Below are 24,926 nucleotides of genomic sequence, written 5' to 3'. Positions count from 1 at the left end.
TTCTTTACAAGTTTCACTGTGTACATGATAAATATATAAGTTTCCAGGTTATCATGTGATTTCCATGGGATATTCTCCAGATCCCCATGGTCAGAGACTCCAATCCGAGTATGGTTGGTTTACTTCAAGGACGTTTTGTTTAATTTCTGTGCATTCATTTCTTGATTAAATTAGGTGAGACAAGGAGATGCTCTTCCCCACCTCCTTGATCAGTGGATCAGAGCACTTGTTTAGTAATTATTTATATCACATTGGCAAAGATGATGGCAGGAGATGGCCCTAGTTTCCGTGTCAGATAACGTATAAATTAAGGACAACTAGGCATGTTAGTGGTCCAATTACCGGAAGGTGTCAATAAGAAGCCACCGTACAGTAGTCAGATAAGAAAGGAATTTGATTTATAATTTGTTGCATTGGCATGGACATGATCTTGAAAAAAAAACTCCAGGGCCTCAAGCCTTCTTGCTTGACCTAGCCTCGTCGATGGAGACAAAAGGATGGCCTGCAGCATCCAAGGCTAAGAATATTAAGGAATACCTCAAAGTAAAACAGAAAGCATTCCGTCTCGCATAATTTGATTGCCTGCTTTTCCTTTTGCTTTACAAAAGTATTGATGCCCCTTCGTTGTCAGGAGGATACATGGAATACCATTCTTTGAATGAAACCCCAGTCCATGCAAAAAGCTTAGAGAAAAAAAAACGTGCACACTCTAGAAGAAATATCAAGTCAGCTTTCTTCGTTATATTACGTTATGAGGCAAGATCAGGAGCAATCAAGAAGAAATGCATCATTAGCGTGCCAAGTTTAGTCTGACCCTTGAAGAGATCCATTTTTCTTTAAAAGTTTTCCCTTTTTTTGCCTCAAGTGTCACTTCAATTCTTTATATAAGCTTAGCACCACTCTTCAGACACTTTCGTGTGGTGCCATAGTTTTCTGCATTGAGGTTTAAATTTGTGGAACATCATCTATGATTTGGAGATGATCATCACCGGCATGGCACAAAATCCACAGTATCCTGACTCCCGTTGAATTTTCTGTCTAAGAATATTTTCCATTCAGTTTCAGCTGTTTTAATGGTTATGCAATTCAAATTCTAACATGTCACCGTTCCGAGAATAAGTAACTGGAATGTTGAGTTTATCATATATTGCCCATCAAACAAGTGAACAAACATTGGTGCTTCAGGCAACGGATTACTTGACTCTGAAAGACAAGCCTGCAAACTCTGCAAAGAACAACAACAGGTAGTGATGGAAAATAACACACGGTGCCCTGAACCATTTTAGCTTGTCCTCAAAAGAAGCTAAGAACAGAAAAAACATTACACCTGTGCAAAGAATTGTAGTTATTAATTGTTAACTCTACAGAAAGGGAAAATAATTAAAAGTTGAAAGAATGCCACAAGAAGTCTCTGATCCGTCGTTTCTTGAATATTATCCTCCATGTGTGGGCTTGTTGCAGCAACGGGTGTGACAACTTCAGGCAATTCCCAAAAAGAGAAAGGAGAACATGGACCATGGACTCATCTACGTACGGAACGGGGATGGCATCATCATCTAAAATCTGTAAGAAACAGCATTCGAACTAAAGGTTGTCTTTCAGCCATTTTAGTGCTCCATTAGCAACCGACCTGCAAGTTCACATTACAGCTGACATGGGGCTTAAACGATACTGTGAATATGGCTAGGTGAAATGAGTTTGAAGTATGTCAAAAATAAAAAAGAAATGAAATAATACTGCTTTTTTATGAAGGGATAAATACCCCAAGCAGACATATAGAGCAAACTCAGCATCAAATAAGTGTATAGTTGTTTATGATATTAAGAATGGTTATCCACAGTATCTTGCTAGCGTTCAGCAAACCCTCAGACCAAGATTGTTTCTCTGTATATTATACACTTCACTAGATATGTAAATTTCCTGTTCACCAATAAAGTCCGACTGGCTGTAAGAGAGATCCTGACCAATAACTGCTGGCAAAAGATCACTTTATTGCAAACATCTACAGCCCATCATGTGCATTGTTCATTTAGTTACGTGCAGCATGTTGGGATGCTTATATTATCAAGCATTAGGCATCACTCTATGAACCACTGTTAAAAGTATTGCTGACAAAACAATGATTCATAGAGTAATGTCCAGAGCCTTAGTTGTCTTGAGCATAAATGGCAGCCCACAAAATCAACTCATCTTAAAATTGAAGTATAGCTGACTAAGACAAAACAATTCATACAGTAATACCTAGTTCCTAGCTGTATTGAGCATAAATGGCAGCTCGCAAATCAAATCACCTCAAAATAAAAGTATGGCTTACTAAAGAATGATCCAAGCCAAATTAAAATGTGGGCCTTGGTTTGATCTGGACATTGGATACACATAACCACTTAAGAATATGGTTCAGGTCCAAGAGGCGGCGCTCCAACCTAACATACATGAACAATCAGGGATCTAGAATAAGAAACAAGAATCCAGAACCTAACTATCTAGGAATTAGCCCAAACTCGATTAAATTCACTAATATTTTTCCTGTTTTAACATCAACAATTATATAATTATTTTATATTGTAAACTCCCATGCAAGATTCCACTTTGGTCCTACCATTGCCTCTCAAAATTCTCTCTCACACACGCACAAACACACACACAGCACGTGCACCAAGTGGAATAGCATTTATTACTTAGAAAAATGAAAATCTTGAATCAGAGGGAATGCCAGCTATCCACTAAAGACAGCTTCCTCTCAAGTGCATTTTATATATTGCATGCATACAAGCAAGCGTGCATTCACGCATGCATGTATTGCTGAAGATCATAAAGTCAACTGTCTGCCCCCTTTGCAGCTAATAGTAAAACATATATTGTAAGAAGGGGTAACCTATTGGAATTAACAAATGAGATTTTAAATGGAGGTTTCAATTCCATATGGATATCCCAATATCCTGAAGTAGACAATTTAGGAACAATGAGAGATGCAAATGCATTGGACATCCCTGAGACCGGTTAAGACCTGATTCAACCCAGCTAGCCCCCTTCACGAAAATATGGGTCTGCTTGGTTCTAAACCTAGATCCCACTATTATTTAGGGCCAGATTTGGATCTTCTATTTTTCTAATCGACCTGACCCGACCCTAATTGATATATAGATCAAGATGGATTATGCAACTCCCTGACACAACTGACGTAACAACCCCATCCTAATATATAAATTATCTGCATAAGCAAAAATTAAATATATGCACACATAGTTAACTAGTCAAGGCAGTAAACGCCAACCCTCTTCTGTCTCTCAATGTAAAGGAACCTCAAAGCTTCCCAACCAAAAATGTTGGTGCTGTTGTCTTCCCTATTGCAATAGTGTCTCGAGATCGAGGCGGAAAAGGGTGATCCACCCCAAGAGGGAGAGTAGGAGATCGCAAAACCAACACAGATCTTAGAGATTGCCCACTGGTAGGAGTCCCAATGGTTTGGGGAGGGGGGATTAGGAGAGCTAAGAAATAATCACTAAAAGGAAGAAAGGAACCTTCTAAAATGGGGACAAGTGTCATTTCACCCATAACTTACAATCAAGTTTACGGGAACCATGCCAAACCAACTAGTTCAAGATGCACAACTGGACCAGTTGGTTACTGACACAATTCAGCCGATCGGTTTAGGATGTAAAGGCCCTCCCACATTCAAAGCCCAATTCCTCGCTCAGTTCTCTTTGAAGCTGTAATACCAAAATCCCTCAATCACTGTTGAGTCGATAATGATGATGACAACCCTGGCCAGATGAGTCTCTCTCCCCCCTCTCTGTTCCCATCTCTCCCTCGGTCCCAACATCAGATTCACAGCTCTTGGAGCTTCCCCATGACAAATAGAAGTGGTTCGGCCTCTCTCTCTCGTTCCCCCTCTCGATCCTTGTTGTTGGATCTGGAGCTCTCGAAGCTGCCTCGCAATGAATCACAGTGGTTCAACCTCTCTCCCCCACTCTCCCTTTTCTCTTTGCTCTCCCTTCTATCCCTTTCTTTCTTCATCTCTCCTTCTCCATCCCACGCTTCCCCTCCCTATTTCCATATGCTCCAGCATGGTACAGTAGGGACTCGTACTATACCGAACCAATCACTGGATGGTATGAGGTCCAGTACTGATTCCACAAACCTTGCTCACAAAGGTCCCACCAAATATTGCAAGAAAACAATCATCCACATCCATTGGAATAAGCCTAAGCCAAAGTGTTTGCCCCAAAAAAAGGTTAATATTTTCCGAATTGATTTTTAAATAGTGATAAAAGAAATTTTTCTATGTAATATTGACAAATACTTGGTGTGACTTGCAAAAAAACACCCTTCTTTTCCTAAAAAGTGCTTTCTTTTTCTCAATCAATGGTATTGAGCTAAAATTCCTAAATGCAAAATTGTCTAATCACTTTCCTAAAATAGCTAGTTATAATGCAATATATTTTTTTGGGTACTACAAAAGGATTGGTATCTAGAAAATTCTTGACCCCAAAAATATTCTAACCTTGAACTCAACCCCGAGACAACCCCAAAAAGATGGAGATGAACTCGGACCTAGAAAAATCCAACTTTAACGCATTTTCTCTATTTGGATCTTAGATATAGAAGTGTAATCAACATGACATAGCTTATAGATGAGTTGGGTTAGATCCAGATATTACATCCAAATTTCCATAGGATTGGATATGGATCAAGCAACCCCACTCCAATCCTGATTCACTTGCAGGCTTGCAACCCTAAATATAAAACATGGATAAATTTTTAAAATATATAAAATCATGTTTGGCTTTAGATTGAAAATCCAACTTTAACGCATTTTCTCTATTTGGATCTTAGATATAGAAGTGTAAATCAACATGACATAGCTTATAGATGAGTTGGGTTAGATCCAGATATTACATCCAAATTTCCATAGGATTGGATATGGATCAAGCAACCCCACTCCAATCCTGATTCACTTGCAGGCTTGCAACCCTAAATATAAAACATGGATAAATTTTCAAAATATATAAAATCATGTTTGGCTTTAGATTGAACCATATTTACATGAAGCAAGCGTAGATGCTAGAGCTAATATGGAAGTACATACAAGGAACCAGGTCTATTTATTAAAAAATAGGGAAAAGAAATATTGAATGAGGAAACTCTTTGGAAGTGGGTGCTAGGATGACTTTCCAAAGATCCCGATGCACATACACCACCCTATATAGAAGTTTCCTATTATGAAAGATATAATTGTTTAAGTGTTGATATCAGGTTCCATATTTTGGAACATATGTGGAGAAATCTATTTTTTTTTTCATTATTTTAAAAAAAATCTGCTATCTTTAAGTTTAGCCACTCCAAAAAGTTAAGATCATGCTTTTACAAAAAAAGAAATGTTGATTTACATTGTGCTATGATCATACACTTCGATAACCAAATAATCATTATAATTCACCATGTTCTAAAATGAGTACAACTAACAACCTAGTCTTCTTTTTTTAATTTCCACTAGTAAGTTGAAAAAACATTGATTTTCTTATTTTGAAAGTGACATATACAGCCTCATATGTAGATGAAGTTCCCTAAGCAAACCACATTCTTCATAAGTGGTAACTAGGCGGTATGAGCTGAATAGGTGGCTCATTTAGCATTATAAGCCCACATATGTGGCCCCACTTAGCATTATGCATCTGTACAAGCAGCAAGTTTTAGCCTTGTCCACATATGCAGCACACTATTATGCAAGCCTATGTGGGTAGCGCAAATTCAGTTAATGGTGACTAGATGTAGGTTATGGCTAGGCAAAATATGTTATTAAGAATGTTAATTTGTCAATAATGTTATATTATTGCTATTAGGTATAAAGTACTGAGTGGTAAGTACTAATTGTTAGTTGTTGTTGCTGCTGTGGTTGTTGTTGTTACTAATTGTTATTACTGTTCTTTTATGTATTATGTTTATTTGATAATAATTTATGAAAAACCAACTATATAAGCACCCGAATATGTCTTTACGCCCCATGGCCACCCACATACCATGGCCTTTGTTTCAAAACATTGGAACTTAGGTGCATGATATATATGCTTGCATTCATTCAAGTAAACTTTGGTTGGTACCAAGTGACCACACAGACAAATGAAATTTCCCACACTACATTTTGCCATCCTCCATGTCTAAGACTAGGTGAAACTTAAGATGGCTGCTGTGCGGCTGCATGAGTTGAAACTAAGACAACTTTACTTGTTGTCAATGTTTAACGGCACATGATTTCTTTCGAAAATCACCTTGCCTAAGCATTCATAACTAATTCATAAAAGGCTCAACATCAGGCTTAAAGCCAACTGTAGAAAGTTGTTAGCTAGGATGAATCATACTTTGATCATAAACCTAACCTGATTTAGAAGGAAGAGTGCTTGATAGTAAAGAATGGTAATACCTGAATCATATTTTGCCAATAGACACTCACAAGACATTTGGACATCTATATCAAAGTTGAATGTCAAGATAGTATAGGCTACCACCAGTGCTCAGTTTGGAGTCACCACCTAAGTTTTGGAGTTAGGGTATCATTATGAAACTGTTGAGTGGGATAGGGCAATGGACAAGGTCCTTGTTAGCGAGGTAGGGCCATAAAGTCACACCCTACAACCCCTCCCGGGTGAAGATCCTAAAGGTAGATTGGATACTTTAGGGGTTCTACTTCTAACCTATTCTAAGATTAGGGTTTAAATCTCAAAAACAAAGAAGATGCAAAGAAGAAAAAGAAAAGACGAGGAGAAGAGGAAAGGAGATGAGAAAGCCACCAACATTGCACCTTGTCTGTGTTGCTTCCTCTACCTATCCCCTTAGTATCAGGTTCTCACTCGGAAAGGCCTCCAACTAAGATGAAAAGGATAGGTCTTCCTTCTTGATTGGATGCTTGGATGAAGTTGTAGGTGCTTTGAGGTGGCTTGTTAGGGTTTGGAGGTAGGAAAAAAGGCCCGGAGGAGAAGACTAGTTACGGTTTTATTGGACTCTATTTGGCATGACCTCTCTTAGGGTTGCCAATTTCTCCTCTTTTTTACCAAGGAAAAAGAGGGCTATAGGGGTATTTATAGAAGAAGAAGGGGGAAACCAAAGGCTAGAGTTGGGCATTCTAGGGCCTTCTTAAGATCTAAGGGGTTAGGATTAGTTGCTAGGTGGCGTATTCTAATTAGCCAAAGAATAGGCTCAAGCATGGTGATGTGGCGAGGGATGAAGAGTTGAGATTTACTAGAGATGTGTTTCTTGTGTTTCTTCTTCAATAGAGGGCTAGGATGAAGAGAAGGCTGCTTGAGCATTAGGATTAAAGCTCTAAAGGCTGCTTAGATCCATTGGTGGAGATGAGTGACATGGAGGGCTCTTTTAATTATTGGCAGTGGGGGGGGGGGGGGGGGGGAGGGGAGAGAGAGAGAGAGGATTGATGTTGTGTAGAGCTAGGATGCAAGAAGGTTATGTTTTCTTTAGTTGTGTTTCTTTGGATGGTAGAGATGAAAAGATAAGAACAAAGGACTAGATTGACAGGCTTCTTGATATAAGCACTAAGAAGATGGTGAAATGGATGAAAGGGATTAACTAGTTTAGGTTGGAGAAGATTGATGCAATGAGTGGTTGAGATTTTCTAGAGATGTGTTTTCTACAACCAAGAGGGATGGCTAGGATTAAAGGATGGTGAAGGGCCATTGCATATCAACAATTTAAATTCCAGGATGGAACTTGTCAGGGAGAAAATCTCCCTTTGTCTTTATTTGGAAAGGCTCTAGGACCATAGAAGGAAAGATGTGGAGGTTGTTAGGGAGAAAATCCCCCTTCATCTTTATTTGGAAAGGCTCTAGGGTGCTACAAGAAGATGATGTGAAGGATAGAGAGGGTGCTACATGTCAGGTCGACAGCAAGTGATCCTAGAAGAGGATTAGGTTTCCCTAAAGAGGGAATGAAAATCGAGAACTGCTCTCCATCTCAGAGAAGGGCTTTGATTTTAGTGTACACCTATATAAAGAAGAGCCAAAGTGTTGTTAAGAGCCGCCGCCTAGGCACTTTATTTGGCTGGACCGCATAGGCCAAGCCTGTTTGAACCTTAACTCTTTATGAATTTCTTTTCCAATCTTCTTCACCAATTTAAACCTCAAATGAAACACATGGAAGACAATGAAGGCTACTACAACCTAGTATATCCAGTGGGCTCGTGCACGGTGGCTGATAGGTCAACCACCAGTGACAAGCAGCAAGAGCGACTATGATGACCAGCACATCTCTTCTTAATCCCGCCATTCTTCCACTTTTCCCCCTAAATTTTTCCTTTTCTACTTGCAACTCTCTAGCATGCTTGCCTCTTCCTACTTGTTAGGTGGTTGCTACCTGGATGTGTTCCATAACTAGCAGGGCAACAATTCTATTATTTCCGTCCTTCTGGATTTTGATCTTTAGACTTTTTTAAGTGTGAAAAATAGCTTCATGATCCCAAAAAGCATGAAAAATAAACATATTAAAAAGAAGTATGAATACTAAAAGCTTAGAAAGCTTTCCTCCCTAGGTGGCTGTTTAGGTGCCTAGGTGCCCGCAAAAGCCATATGAAGGGTCCACCACCTGGCATCACCTAAGCAATTTGACAACCTTGAGTGTGAAAAATATCAAGGGGTGAATGTCACAGCAAGATAGGTTGGCTAAGGTTCTTAAATTAGACAACTAGGGCTTAAGTTCGGGCAATTCTAAGGCCTACGATGGGATTAGTCCAAGATTCTAGATTGGGCCAATCTAGAGTTTATGCTCAGGTTGGTCTGAGGTTTAGGCTTGGATCCATATATATATGGATTTTGGTTCCAGCTACTCTAGGGTTTTGGATGCATCCAGCATGGAGGAATCTTAGTCTCGCTCCAATAGCTGGGGGGTGTCTACAGATAGATATGAACATCTTCTTTTACACAATTAAACCCAATAAACAAAAGCAATAATCTAATTCTACACTCCCAAGGCTAAAATCATTTTCCCCTTTCACTTTTGAACCATTTTCCTCAAAAATCCATCTCAACTTTCTCAATTCCAATAGAGAGCCCATTACCCATCATATGGTAACCACCTAAGAATGAATGAATTACACCTCTTAACAAAAACCTACTCAAGACCTTGTCATCCTATCAAAACTAGGGATAACAATCGGGTTAGGTCAGGTCAAATGTAGGCTGGGTTTAAAAATTCGTCAATCCAAATCCAATCTATTTATAAAATAGATCAAAAATTCAAATCTGAATCCGATCTATTTACTAAACGGGTGAGCCAACCCAACTCATATAACCTATTTATTAAATAGATCAAGTTAAACGGGTTAAACAAGATAAAAGGATCAGATTAAATGTATCAAAAACATATTGAACATATTTTAAATATGTTAAATGAGTCGGGTTATAATCTAACCTATTTATTAAATGGGCCAAAATGGATTAAACGGATCTAGGGTCTAAATCTAAACCCCATCCATTTAATAAACAGTCTAGATGGGTTGACCAATTTATGACCCAAACCTGTTTATGTCAAACCCAAACCTGCTTAAAGCGGATCATTCATAGGTCGGATTGATGAGTCAAGTCATAAATTGTCACCCTTAATCAGAACTCCATCCTTGCATCCTTTCATCCACTAAGCAATCACTTATGGCAAAATCCCTCAACTGACAAATACTAATTATCATCTATAAGTCCCACTTTACTCACCAAAGTATATGATGAACCTCACTCTGACATTTTCCATCATCGCCGACATGATTTTGACCTCAGCTAGCTAAGGTATGTTGTTCCAAAGGCCAACTTTTGTCAAAATATATAAACATTTTGGGCATTCTAAGTCAAGTGATGTATTAAAAGCATTAGGGCTACATGTAACTCATCTTTTAACACCATTTAAAGAATACAATCTTTTCAATAATATTTTGTGTTATCATATCTCGGAGTAATCTTTTCCTTCTACTCCTTCCAAATGACTCATAATTCAGCCAAAGAATCAATCTATTTAATGTTTAAAGTTTGACAAAACAAGAGACTCTTTTCGACAAACTTCAGCTTTGTCTCCCATCATATTGCAGCAAAATGTCCAATTTAGCTACATCTTAAGACTATATCCACAGGTTGTAACACATATTAGATCAGTTCCTATTTTAAGACAACACTAGTACACCATGTTATTTTAACACAACAACAATGACAAAAATAAAATATATTGGCTGCAGAAGTACAAGGCATACAGATAAACAGGGTATCTAGACTCTCCTAAAACATCATAACATCTTGGACATTGATACTAGCCTAGTTATCACTCATCAGCATAAGAAGCCACTAATATCCTTCATGGAGCACAGATTATGGGATTATGCATGAGTACTTACCCTGCAAAATCTTTTAGTTTCTGCCAAAAGTCATTTTGCCCACCAGATTGATCCAAATCTTCTGCCTCCACACTTTGTTGGCTATCCGTTCTTTTTACTGCAACAAAAAATAGATGGTTTTACACTTCTCTAGGACTATAATCTTAAAGTTTATTAAGTATAATATGTGTTTACACAACTGAAATGAGCAATTCACTTGGAACTAAATAAAGTACCGAGAACATCAACCTTTATAAGTAGATCATTTCTATTTTCATTAGCGTGTGTGCAACATATATTTGACATTACATTTCTCCACTCAACCTTCAATAAAACTTATGTCTCTGGTTTTATATCCCACTACCATTACCTGTACCAATTGGGTGCCAGTCCACTATGGTACTGGTACGTATCTGGTGCCATCACAGCAGCCAGCACCCCCTTTTCTTTTTCTTTTCATGCAACAGTATTAAAAGAGGGAAAAGGGGGGGGGGGGGGGTACAATGCACGAGCCCTCCACTTATTTTGTGTACACCAGTGTGAAGGATGTCTAATGTACCAGTCCAGTAGAGTAAGGTACCAAATCCTTGCATATTTCAGTTATTTTTATCAAGCAAAAAGTTCTATAAGTTGCAGTGCTTTCAACTTACTCTGCGATTTGGCTTTAGCACCAGGATGTGTACGGCTGAGAGAAGTATCACTCAAAGATGCAAGTTCTTCAAGCAACTCACGCTCCCGTCCACTGCAAGAAAATGCATAGTCAAGAGATGGTAGGGATGCCAATATTACAAATAATGATCACAACATGTATTCCTATAAGTTCAACAAGAAGACTGAATATGATAATTGAGAACTGAAACAAAAAGACATTGGCTTACATTAAGAATAAACCTGAATAATAAGAAATAGCTAACAAGGACAATTAGCTGAGAGAGAGATAACATTGATAAACTGATAAATCAATAGGTTAGATGACTTTCTATATATTACAAAACAAAGGTTTATGTAATCTGCTGGCAGCCAGCTTTGTAATATTAACAAGCTTAGGTTATTAAGAACAATGTTCAAAAAGAGGTCTATATAGAAAATCCAACTTTCTCTTCTTCAGAAGTTCATGTTTCTTAATGCTTCATAAAGAACCAGCAAGCAAAGAAACAGAAGAGGTTTTTGTCTACAAGCTGCTTTGGTCAGTTTAGGGGCCAATGTTATAAGGATAAATTGGCCAGCCAGTCCTTTGCCAATCTAGCGTTGTGTTTGTGGATGAACTCCAAGTGGTTTTTGTCTGAAAAATCTACTTTAAACAAGATTACTGTTACAACCAGGCAAGCAAAGCAAATCAGTGATTGCACATTTGATTCCCTTTTCACTTTTAATCTGGTTACAACTAGCTCATATATTGGAAAAAGGTTATAATGATCACCTGATTCGATTTGGTATAGTGACCTTAATAGTGAACAAATGGTCACCCCGTATCGATGGCTTGTTTAACTTAGGGACACCTCGTTTTGCTAGAACAACCACGTCACCAGGTTGAGTACCAGGAGGTATTTGGAGTTCAGTAAATCCATCAACTGTTTTCACCTGCTTAATGCAAGCTTTTACAAGAAAAAAGATCAATACAGTGGCACCATTAATAGTGAAATGATGCAAAAACATGAACAGGATATAGATCATTCGAAATGCAATAAATCAGCATTCTTTCTAATGTACTAGGCTACTAGCAGGTAGACATGATGACCAAATGATCATATAGACAAAAACTATAAATAAACAAAGGGAAAGAAAAGAGACATGTCAACAAATTAAGGTGAAGTTATTTGAATTCCCTATTATTCATGTATCTAAAATGACTTAAAGGAATTGGAATAATTCTATTTATAACGACAGGATATTTAAACTTGATATATCCATGTCAGATACCTAAATCCTGCACACCGACATCAAATTCTGCATGAATACCTCATCTTTTAGTCATAAGTTTCCTTATTAAGTTCACTTATTCATGAAGATTTAACATGGTGACAAAATGCATAATAAATGTATTGCCATTTATTAGAAAAGGTTATTTGTGAAACAAAAATACACATCCTCCATACTGTGGGAGGACCACAAGACAATATTTATAGCTTTAGGGCAATCTCAGCATTAGGCTATTCTTGACAAGCCGAACATGTCAGCTCACAAGATTGTTAGTGATGTAAATTAGAAACTGTAAGGTCCTCCAGGGAACAAGTTGCTCCAGATGCAATTAAGATGAGGTCAGGAGATTAACTTTTGTTCTGTCTCCTTGCTGAGAACATGCAATGCATGGCTATTTACGTATGAAGAACCATGGAACAAATGGGACTTACTAGTTATTAGCATCTGTTTTCATTCTTCATAATTTTCACTAAGGTGGTTGGTTTGATGATCATCGTATATCTTTAAGGCAATATGTTTCAGTTGCACAGTTCAATAAACAACTCAAAACATGGCAAGTTTAGATTTCACCTTAACAGTAGCCCCCAAAATGGCTTCAATATAATTTATTGAGACAGTTGAACGTAAATTGATGCCATCCCTTTGTATCTCTGGCACCTCTTCCACATCAAGTAATACATAAAGATCTCCAGGAGGACCCCTGGTACGCAAAAGATAAACAAATAAATAAAAAAAATGCACATGAGGATAAGCTTAATATGTATTTTTCTACATATACTAATTTAAGATGTGATAACAAAACTAGGTTGACGAGAAATCCTTTTCTTTTTTTCTTAGAAGAAAGAAAGAAATAAGAAAATTTCTTTCCCTTCCAACCAGTGAATTCTGTACCAGCCCGAATCGGCTGGTACACCCCGTACTGAGCTGGACCATCAAAGAACCAAGACGGTTCAAGCCAAGAAAAATGGTACATTGGAGGAGGGAGAGAGAAAGAGAGGGAAAGAGAGGAAGAGAGAGAAGAGGGAGAGGGAACACGATGTCGCTAGAGACCGATGGTGGCCTGCTGTGCCCGTCGAAGGGCTGCAGAAGTCTCCGCGGTTCGATGTCGTCCAATAGGATTTTTAAACGAGCGAGAAAGACAGAGAGAGGGGAGTGATGTATTGGAGGGATGCATAGCTGGCAGAGGGGCTGTCGGAGTTTGCTAGATGGCCACCATGGCCACCGAGCAGCGGACACCGCGCGAGCGGAGCGCAACTGCAGAACAGAGGCGACCCCCCCTATTCTTTAATCACATTTTTTTTAAAACACTGATGAATAGTGAAGTCGGCAATGGATTTGCCCGCTTCATGTTTTGATTTTTTTTTTTTTTTTAAGTTTACAACAGTGAAGCCAGCCCTGTTTCACATCCACGGCACCGCAGGCATAGAGTACGTTGTCCAGTGGCCACGGCGGACCGTTGGAGGCCATCCGACGGCCTCTCCAACATCTTCCCCTCCCTCCTTTTCTTTCTCCCCCCCTCTCTCTTTCTCTCTTTTTCTTCTCTTTGGAAACGAGGAGAAGAAAATGCCACCACACCCCTTGAGAACTCATGTCTCTTACTCTCTCCCCACTCTCTTTGCTCTCCCTTGGTAACCCCAGCTTTTAAATTACCCAAACATATAAATCTCCACCCCCCATAACCACCCTTCCCTTTTGATTATCCAAAACTCTCTCAATTACCAAGCCCCTAACCCCATGTCTCTCTCTCCTTGCTTCCCTCCTTGGATCACCCTATCCTCAAGAAATGATCCGTCTTTCCTTCTCCCCCATGATCTCTAGTTCTTCCTGCAGCATTCAGTATCTAAAAGTGGGATTTCTCACTAGTATTTATGCTTGCTGATGGGATAGTAGAGAAATAATAAGTCAAAAGGCAAGCATTTGATTGACTGTTGAAACAGCAAAACTTGCTCATCTGACAGTGCACTTCTAATCTGTTCTTCTGGATGACAAATTGGGACCCCGCAAAGTCTAGCCAGTTTTGAAATCCATTAGAAACCTTTTTCCTTATTGTGCATGCTTGCACGCATCTAAGTGAAATTGTTCAAAGTGGGGATGGAACTTGCACATGTGACTTTAAATATACAATTATGGATAAGAAACAAAAAGAATGTACATGTGGCCTTAAATCAACTCAAATAAACCATATAAAAGAATGTCAGACAAGGTCATTTTGATCAAATTCATGGACGAGAGATATGTGTATACCTTAAATTGAAACTGCTGTGGGCTAACTATCAGCACTAAGGATGAATCTATTTACACAAATCATTAATGAACTTGTTGGATATTCAGGAAGACATTTTACTTCATGTTGTTTACAATATTGCATTGCTGATTGACGATTGAAAATAAGGATTAATACACACTAGTAGATCATGCCATGATCCATTACACTGACCCACATTATATGGGATTCTGATTCTTGGCTAAGTTGCAGTAATTTTTGATGGAACAAGGTAGGGCTGAGCACGGGTCCGGTTCGGTCGGATTGAGAGAAAAGTTTCATCTGACCGAACCCAATCGGATTGAAGAAAATTAATCTGCTGCCGACTGTTTATCATGTATAAACCGTTTGAAACTGAAGTGAACAGTTTGTAGCGGATTTGAGCAGGTTGTCTCGGTTTGGACTTCAATGTTGACCCAATATTGATTTTAAATCCAATATTGGCCCACTTAAGCTTATTTACTTTTTTCTTTATCAATTTAATGCAAAAAAAAATCTAAACCTTTAGAATAAAGTCTAAATGAAGTATTGAAGTATTGAAGTCTAAATGATGCTGTTTCAAAATGAAAGTGAGTTTATGAAATACTAAATCGGTTAGATTCGGTTTCATACAGGTTAAAAGTGTAGAAACTGAACCCGACCATAATAACTGATTTTTTACAAACCCCAATCCGATTCCACTCAATTTATGTCTTTCAACCAACCAAAACTGATGTTTATTGGGTCAGATTGGGTGGGTTTCTTCGGGTTTTAGTTATTTGCTCAGCCCTAGAACAAGGTTAATTTCTAAAACCAGAATTTTGAAAGAAAACCTTAAACAAATAAGGACAAAAGTTATAATACAAAAACAAGAGCCTACAAAATTTATTCTGAAGTAATGAAGCCATAATGTAGAATTCATCATCATGAGGTCTGGTAGATTTCATTATCTTAAATCATCGTACTAAAGCTTAGACAAATAACAAAAAAAATATTCAAAAGAATCAAAGTTATGTCAACAAGAGAAGAAGTACTCTTGCATTATAGAGTAGCTGAGACATAAACTGGTGATTGAAGGGGAAAAAATTACAAAATGGCAATCAGACCTCCAACATCATATGGTTTAGAATGTAAGGAGAGAACAAGCAAGCAAAGCAACATGGCAAAGCTAAGAATATTAGGGTGAATTTCTAATAAAATTAGGTAGAACAGTTTGAAGAATGAGCACGTCAGAGGAAGGCAAGGAGTTACACTAATTTAAGAAATAGTGAATAACCATGGCAATACGACATGTGCTACAAAGAATAATGGATGACCTCGATTTAAGATAATCTAGATGAAGTTCTGAAAAAGAATTTGCCAAGCATGCAAAAGCATTGGAGGTCGCTCAATAGGGAATCATTGGTGAAGAAGGATTTGTAAAGCTTGGGATGACACTTAAATAAGCATGGTCAACTTATGGGGTTTCCGAAGCACAAAAAAAAAATACAATTGCTCATATAATTCCAAATTTACAATATCAAAATTCACAAGTTCACATGATGGCACATAGCATACTTCAATTTAAAATAAAAAATGTTCAATTGTACTGCCTTCATAATCTCAATATTTCAATACATACTATAGAAATATGCGAAACAAAGGAAAAATTCTTTACACATATTTGATGGGAAATGGCTAGGAGGATGATGTGAAACCCATATATTCTTTGAAAAACAATAAGAATATTGCATTAATATATAAGCTAGCAACTATAGAACATTTTTGACATACCCTTTGGGTCCTGCATCACCTTCACCACGTACACGAAGAGTACTACCTTTGCTAACTCCAGGAGGTATTTTCACTTTAATATCTTTTCTAACACGTATACGCCCTTCCCCGGCACACTTCCGGCAATACTCAGAAATGATTTCACCCTCTCCACCACAAGTTGGACAAATGGAAACCTAATATAAATAAAATTTGAAATTTATTAGAAAAACCATTTGAACTACGGTGAGTTTTAATGAAATTGCCACTCCCTAATTAGTATAAGCACCATGTTCCACATTGTGATTGTTTCACCAAGGCAAAGAATAGAGGAAAAAAAACATATTAAAGTAGCGATCAAGCAAGTTAAGTTTTAAATGAAGTAACAAAATACTCCAATTTATGGAAAATTATTTAACCATCCTCAATTTTTTTTCATCATTTTTTCTTGCACTTATACTGACTTCTTGAAAAAGCATTACTAGTTTAAGAATTTTTTGCGATTTCCGAAAATTCTTGTCATATTCTTCATAGATCATATGGATACTTTTCCTTTTGTCTCCTATTCATTGAGATTCTTCAATGTTTTAATATATTTCTCAGCACCTCACCTCTCAATCTCCAACATATTCCCAAATTACTCCTGATTTTTAATAAATTATAATTTTTTCCCTTGGTGAAATAATCTCCCATCCTGATTGCTGTTAATTCAGTTGGAAACATAGACATATTTCTTACTCACTTGGGAAAATAATCCGAAAGGTGTTTGCTCAGTTCGCATTACTTGACCTCGTCCGCCACAAGTTGAGCATATTCTCATCTTGGAGCCAATCTTCGATCCAGTGCCAGCACAGACATCGCATGTCTCCAAATGAGACAACACAATATCCTTTTCTGTACCAAAAATAGCCTCTGAAAACTCCAAAATTACGTCATATCTGAGGAAACAATTTGGGATTAGCTAAGTAATCTTCATGATAAAGTTAACAAAGATGAACAGCTGAACAGTATCAAGTCAAAAGATAATTGAGTATGAAATATGCAAGACCAGGTAGACAACAATCAGCAATCCACACTACATTACATACATCCATATACTTAACTGGGTAGCAGAACTTATGGTTGTTTGGGAATCAACAACACATATTAAACAATCTGTGGTAGAAGTACCATGTTAGACTTGCCTGCCCGTCAATCTTCACAAAAGTTAAAATAAGCAACTTGGTGGGTCATGGACATATAGTGATCAAGTCTACTGATACATCAGATTTGGCACTTTTCACCATAAATGACTATCAGAAGGAACAAGGAAATGCAATAACATTCCACAACTAGTACCTTGAGAGTTTCTAGCAGTAAAACTGGCTGAAATCCACAATGATAAATAGTTGAATTTCATCATTGCAGACGTTTTCTTTTTGTTACCATAGATGCTAAAGCCTGTCAATGCCAGCAAGAAGCTCAAATAAAGTAGGACAATATCATGCACATAGACAGTACCCTGACTCTTAACAGACTTTGGTCAAGGGGAAACATGTCCAATTGGTAAACAGCCCTCCTCACTGTGCCAAATTTATTAGATAAGATATACCCCACATTTCCATAATAAACAGTTCCCTAATGGTGAGCAAAAATTTTGTTGCAGAGAAAATTTGGCATAAAAAATATTTGAAATGACACTCCAGGAGATTTTTTCAATTCATATGAACCTTTTCAGTTGGCACACTACCTTTCTCCCCTTGAGCAATAAAACTATAAATTTTACAAAATACCTTTGGCATATATCCATAGAAAAAGAGACTGTTAATTTGCTTCAGATCTTAAGTTGGTTTGAGACTTGAACTCCCAAAGTTAACAGTAGTGATAAGAAATACACCAAATATTGGTGAACTAGGACTTGCTCTAGTTGTTACACCCTTATGCTTCACACCCAGAGATTCTAGGTTTGAATCTTGGATGTTGGAACCCCAAATATTTAAACACAGGTAATTAAAAGTGTGGGTGAGTGGATCTCCCTCCTTTTCTCAAAAAGTAAAATGAAATAAAATATTGCATAGGTAACAACTGATGCAAAATTTTCAGTATAGAGGCTTGTAGAAAATTTTAAAAAAATGTGCAGAAAGGAAATGAAAGATGTTGAAATTGTGATGCCCTACACACAGCTTGCAGTATATCACACTGAAAAGAGTTTTAAAATACAGGTAGCATAAATAAGCAGTAAAATTCTCCAATTGTACAAGGAATTTTTAAATTTGAGCACATAAAAGAAATATGTTCAACAAATTAATAAATATATCAAGTAATACATATATGCAAGTATATATGTACATATGTATGTATGTATGGATATATGGATGGGTGAACAAGGCTCCAGTCAATTGAATCTGATATCAGATCCGGTCAATTGAAATTGGAAGACAAGGGAACAACACCAATGATCTGAGACGTTGGATATAATCTACTCCCTCTATACTACTTACTGACCAAAATCATGTATCTTGGAAACCCCTAGCAATATGTATCAAGTGGTCACAAATGAGCACAGTATCATATTATTTAAACTGTCCATTTTGATGTGTAGGCTAGGGACCTCCAAGATATATGATTTTTTGGTCCATAGGCAGTTTATTGATAGTAAATCATATTCAACAGTTCAGAAAATTGGTGCATGCATGCACGTATGTATGTATAGCTAGAAAATGTATTTTTTATAGCTTGGGCATCATAACTGTTCTGTGCATGTTCAAAGATTATCATTGCCTATTTCTCAAATTAGACTGAAATAAGAAAGCAATTTTTTCCAGACACTTGGAGGTGTTTATATCACCTTACATCTTCACCCTTGACAGCAGCACCACGCCTGCGTGTTCTAAATGCACTCTGGTCCATACCAGAGAAACTACCCATGCTCGCACCAAAGAAAGTCTCGAATAGGTCGAAAGGATTAGTCTGCAAAATGGATAGAGGAAAATCTGCTTGAAAAAGACATGCACCTTGCTGCTGGTATGTTTAAGAACATTTCCATGTGCAACTAACAGGACACAATCTCAACATTAAGTCATTAACACATCTACTTATCCATTCAATAAGCCATGCACATAAAGCTTAGCTTATTACCGTATATGCTCCAGCTGAAGCTCCTACCGAACTCTTAACTCCAGCTTCACCATACTGATCATATAAAGCCCTCTTTTTATCATCTGACAGCACCTGACAGTGAAGAGATTCAGTAACAGAGACTACTGGTTTTTCAAAAGAAATGTTTTGCAAAAGGAACTAGTAGTGGAAAGATATGATAAATATCAAACTCCAGTGATTAAAGATGATAAAAAAATAATACAAATTCAATATAGCTAACAAACAGAGGGAGTGTGAAGTCTTGTAAACCTATATCCAGGCCCCTCAGGGGCTTTACAGTTCTTACAAGAGTGAGAGCTAAGGGTATGCAAGCAAGCTAGCCTTAATTCTTGTAAATTTTAACATATTGCCCCCAACTTTTATATGCTATGCAAATAGAACTATAGAAGTGTCAAAATAGTTATGCTCAATGACATGGGTACAGCTAAGTTTTCAATTATGGTGGACCCATAACAAAAGCTGGCTTCTCAAACACCAGTTTGACTAGGGAGCAATTCAAGAAATCACAGAGTTATATAAATATAGAACATGGAAGAATTTGGAAAGTCAAAAAGGAGAAAAATGCTAAAAAGATTAAGATTGTAAGGTAATAAATGTATCTATATAACGATTACATAAAACCAATATGCATATGAGGGGTAACAACAGGTAGAAACAGCCATATATGTTAAAGTAAATGTATTATGAATATAAACTCATCATATACCAAATATTTGCGAACGGTATCAAGAATGTAAGTATTGGTGTGTATAGTCCATACGGTACCATACACTAAGGTACTGTACTGGTACACCCTCAGTACCATATCATACACTAAGGTACTGCACTGGTACACCCTCAGTACCATAACATAACAAATTACCAACACATCATATGCTCCCTGCTTTTGCTTTGTCGGCACCAAGAGACACAAAATGTGCCAATACAGCACCAAACCATATTAGCAAGACACCAGTATGGGTATCAGTATCACTACTTCAATATCTTGGTGAATACTATGATTATTCAGGTTATACGTGGAGTATAATTTAGGCAATGAAATATTTGTATTCGATTGAACACATTCCAATAGTTTAGATATCAGTTTTCTACATACAGCCCCTTTAGTATATCTCCTTTATCACATATTTGCCAAGACAGGACATAACTGTAAAGAGAAATCAGAAGTTATCCAAAGCTCAGTGAATATGATTATCACATGCAAGGTTTATTATGTGATCACATACAAGGTCCTTATGATCGAGCTCTCTTGCATATAATGGATTCAAACATGAAATTGACACTCATTCATGCTTTCAAAATTTTATGTAACCTCATGGCAGCACTGCTTTTGTGAGCATCACAGTTTATTCTGCTCAGATCTTCATGATACATATCCCTATGATATTGCCATATTATGATAATAACCTTAAACATAGCCATCAAACCTTCTCCCCAGTAAGATTACCAACAAATCTATTTTTCATGAGCACAGTTTACTTATTCAGATCACAAACAATTCTGTAGGCGACTTTCAGATGAATGGACCTCATATATAGATTTTAACACGAAATATTAGATCAAGGGAAGTCCACCATCCATAAAGCACAAAGTGACAGAAACCAACAGAATGTGATAGCCATGTCTGATGCAGGCCTACCATGATATAGAAGAAGAAAAAGGGGTATTATTGCAAGGAAAGATTTACAAAAGTTTGTTTTGATTTTTGATGGAGGATGGCACCCGTAAGTAAGAGCAAATGATAGAAAATAACATGCAAAACCAGTTATAAATAGTTGGGCTTTGTGAATACAGATATAGTCATGGGACTTCAGAATAACAAAATTTGTGGCTCAGGATGTTTCATGCAAGCAACCAATAAGGTACAAATTTTTTGATCATATATGATGCTACAAGAAGTTTATGGTTCACAATTCCTATGTATGACTCAGATTTTCAGGATATCTATCAAAGAACTAAAGCGGAGTTTGTATGCTATTACTCCATCTATATCACATGCACTTATGCAGATTCTAGGTCTACCTTGCAAGCATACAAGGATACCAATAATTGTACCTTGCACATATGCGCATATGCTTGAGTCTTCACAGAGAGTGGCTCGTATCGTGTAGGCAAGGGGTCTCTAGCAATATTAGTAATACTCAAGAACAACCATGTATGCAAACTGCATGTTGAATGATGAAAATTAAGTAAAGATGACAACTGACATGGTGCCTTTCTCAGTTTAGTATACCAAGGGTTCATTTTGCTATAAGTTCTGGGTGTCTAAATCTCTAAACAGCTTCTAAGATTAGCTTGCACTGCATAGTGCTGCTCAACACAGTATTAGGAGTTCCGTAGAATGTGGAATATTAAGCAAATGAAGAACATAAAGAATCAGCTTTTAGGTAGAACAAGCAAAATCTTAGTTTAGATACAAGAGCAAACAACTATAACAGGAAAGATTAAACAACAAGCCCCCCCAAACCCCCGCAGAGGAAAAAAGAAAGGAAAGGAAAAAATCAGAGTTCAAAGGTGTGACAAAAACTTGCATACCTCATATGCGGTGCTTATCTCCTTGAACTTTTCAGTTGCTCCAGGTTGTTTATTGACATCAGGGTGATACTTGATAGATAAAACATAAAGTCAGCATACTGCTGCAGATGCAACATAAAAGAACGTGCATATTTAATGTTGTACGATAAGTAGGACTTTAAAGCTAGGTATGTTTCTAGAAACTTCATATTGACTACTTCATAGAACAGGCAGCACAAGGTTTGGACTTAGTTAACCCAAGTATCACCGAACAGTAATTAAATACATAATTATTTAAAAGTCAAATGAAATAAAAATAAGGCATGAATTGCCAATATCATTGAATGCATTAGTGAACCATCATATTTGCCTCCTATCTAGTTTGTATCTTTTAGCATAGTTGCTTTCATTAAAACATCCATGACTACTTCAACTTGAATCCATGACAACATTACTTAACACAGGATTTCCCTGACTCTTAAAAGACATGACCAAGTCATCCCCATCAATTGTCTACTTTCTTTATAATAGAGCCACATTTTAGAACTATAAAAACATCCAGACACAAATGCTGATTTAAATTTTTCTTCACTGTATTGTTATTCTTGCAAATTTGGATATGGATAAGGATCTTCAATCCATAAGCTCAGATTCTAATAGAACTTGGCCTGCTGGTATACTGATTGAAACAAGAAAAAGAACAAAAATCTTCCTACAATTACCTTAATATCCATATATCCTATTCTCACGTGTGCATGACACCATCTTTATCGCTCAAACAACCCAAAAGCATAACCACTTTCAGCCCTTCAACAAGATTTTCTGTGGTCTCACTGACATAGTATGATCACAAACCAAGAATGGTAAGCTACTCCATCCACCACAGGGACTCTGCTTGGTACATTCTTCATCAATTTAAATATGAAGTTAAATTTATAACTAGGGCCCGTTATGCATGATTGATTTAAGAGGAGGGAATGTTAGATGGATAAGAGGAGGGGCTACTAGATGGATGGTTGTGATACCACCAGCAATGAAGTGTACATAATTTACCAACCAAAGATTTTACCCACCCAACAGTAAAACCTGCAAATAAAGCAAAGCGGTCCTTTTATCATGTTTGTTTTGTTTAATTTAACTGAGTTGATGAATACAAACCCACTTTTGCTTAACATACTTCTTTTGATCTCATTCAAAAGTATTGACTTGAGAGAGAATTACGGGAATGTCTTTACTGGATGAGGGTTTGTACTTGTAAAGGGTTTATAGTATAAAGGCACATCAGGTACAATTTCTAGTGGGAGCTTACACAAGCCTCGCAGCCTTAAGCAATCTTCCACCCATGCTGAGGAATTTGTATCATACCCTGTAGCTAATAGCACAGATGTCCCAGAGATAAAATGACAACTTCAATATAATATTCTAAACTAGTAAAAGAAAGTATAGTTACATAGGATGTTTATTGCTGATTATGTTTTGCCACTTAAGTCTATCTTGCACTTATCAATACCCTTTTATTGTCTTTGGTATGCGAGCAATTGGGTATTCATCTAAGTTTTCCAATAGTACGTGTCAACAAAGATAACATTGGCTATAATTATTAAAAAATGATAAAAACACCTAAGCGATATAAATTATATCTTGGATGTTTCTCTTTTTGTGCTTAATCTCTAAAATGATGATGCCATAAAGATTTAATACAACAGCTTCATAATTTTCTTCTTCGCTTCTATCCTTTTCCATAGTTCTCCCATAACAAGAAGACTTTTATTCATGTACCTGAAAAGGGATATACAGTGCACCTTTGCTAGCAGTTTTACTTTGGTTGAGATCTTTGATGTCAAGATCAAGTCATTCCCAATAACAAAATGGCGTCTGCCAGAGATGCAATTAACAATTTGAAGGAATACACCTAGAAGTTGGGTACATTTCAGTCTGTCATGTCGTCTTTTTGGAGGCAAAGTAATTACAAGGGCCTCTGAGGTAAGTCTAATGATCTAAACATTGTCAAAATTGTGTTTTTTCTCACTAATGCGAGACATTGAACCAGAGTACGATTTCTTTATGGACTATATCTGTTTGTTTTTATAGTTTTCCCCCTTTTAGGTTGCTGTATTTCTCGTTTTGATCTCAATAGGAAGCAACAACTGATCTAGTACAATCTGAGCAAAATTTAGTTTTTGTTTCATGCCTTCTCTATGACCAACCAATTAAAAGCGTCCAAAATCTCTAAAATATTACGAAGTAACGCCGACCAAGTTTTCATATAATTTCTTGATTGGAGGCGGAAGAAAAAGAAATCAAAGCCAAGAAAGGTTCGAGAACGCCAGTACCGAGTACCTGGCGAGCTAATCTTCGGTAGGCGGCCTTGATCTCCTTGTTGCTAGCGGACCGGGGAACTCCAAGAGTCGAGTAGTAGTCCGCCGACGCCGTGATAACGTTCGCGAACCCACCAACGCCGCCAGCCGAGCAGTCCCCGCTTCTCCTCGGGCTCTTCCTCTTCTTGAAGTGACGGAGCGAAAGCGAAGGCTCAGCGGGGAGGCGGTGGTCGAGGGAGGAGGGGCGGAGATGGAGGCGGCTGGAGAGGTCGGGGCCGAATCCCCTGATCGATGACTTGGAGGGAGCGAATGAGAGATTGGAGAGGGAGAGCGCCATGGTTGGACGCGGGGGAGAGGATGGGGATGGAAAGGTGTTTGCTTTTATGGACCAGAAAAGAAGAGAGAGCGGACCTGAGGAAGGGTTTGGAGGGGACAGAAATAACCTTCTCTTCAGCGTCGAGGGGAGGATATTTACGTCCGGATAATGATACGTAAGAAGAACGAGGTTTTATTAACGGACTAATGCTGGGTGCGTGTGGATTCATCCATTTTTCTGGTAATATGTACACGCTGCTAGATATTAAAAGATAATTTTATAGAAAAAATTACAGTTATTTTTCTAACTTACAGATCCTATATTATTTTTCTATTTTTGCAGGTCTGCTACAAATTTTTGATGGTGGGG

The 24,926-nt window shown here is 37.5% G+C and overlaps 1 protein-coding gene across 1 annotated transcript; it reads right to left on the bottom strand.

The window, feature by feature from the left end:
* Positions 1 to 1,233: 1,233 nt before the first annotated feature.
* Positions 1,234 to 24,680, bottom strand: LOC105033553 (uncharacterized). Its single transcript, XM_010908417.3, has 11 exons — positions 24,264 to 24,680; positions 21,945 to 22,013; positions 19,389 to 19,481; positions 19,099 to 19,220; positions 17,014 to 17,209; positions 16,293 to 16,468; positions 12,848 to 12,977; positions 11,778 to 11,938; positions 11,008 to 11,099; positions 10,379 to 10,475; positions 1,234 to 1,630 (listed from the first exon to the last, which is right to left on the bottom strand). Exons 1-11 carry the CDS (start codon positions 24,576 to 24,578, stop codon positions 1,585 to 1,587), a joined length of 1,497 nt encoding a protein of 498 aa, XP_010906719.1. The 5' UTR covers positions 24,579 to 24,680; the 3' UTR covers positions 1,234 to 1,584.
* Between the last annotated feature and the right edge of the window lie 246 nt (positions 24,681 to 24,926).

The sequence above is a fragment of the Elaeis guineensis genome, chromosome 1 (genome assembly GCF_000442705.2).
Source record: "Elaeis guineensis isolate ETL-2024a chromosome 1, EG11, whole genome shotgun sequence".
In the NCBI taxonomy this organism is placed as follows: domain Eukaryota; kingdom Viridiplantae; phylum Streptophyta; class Magnoliopsida; order Arecales; family Arecaceae; genus Elaeis; species Elaeis guineensis.
The sequence above is the reverse complement of the archived record's forward strand: the minus strand, read 5'-3'. Positions and strand labels throughout refer to the sequence as shown.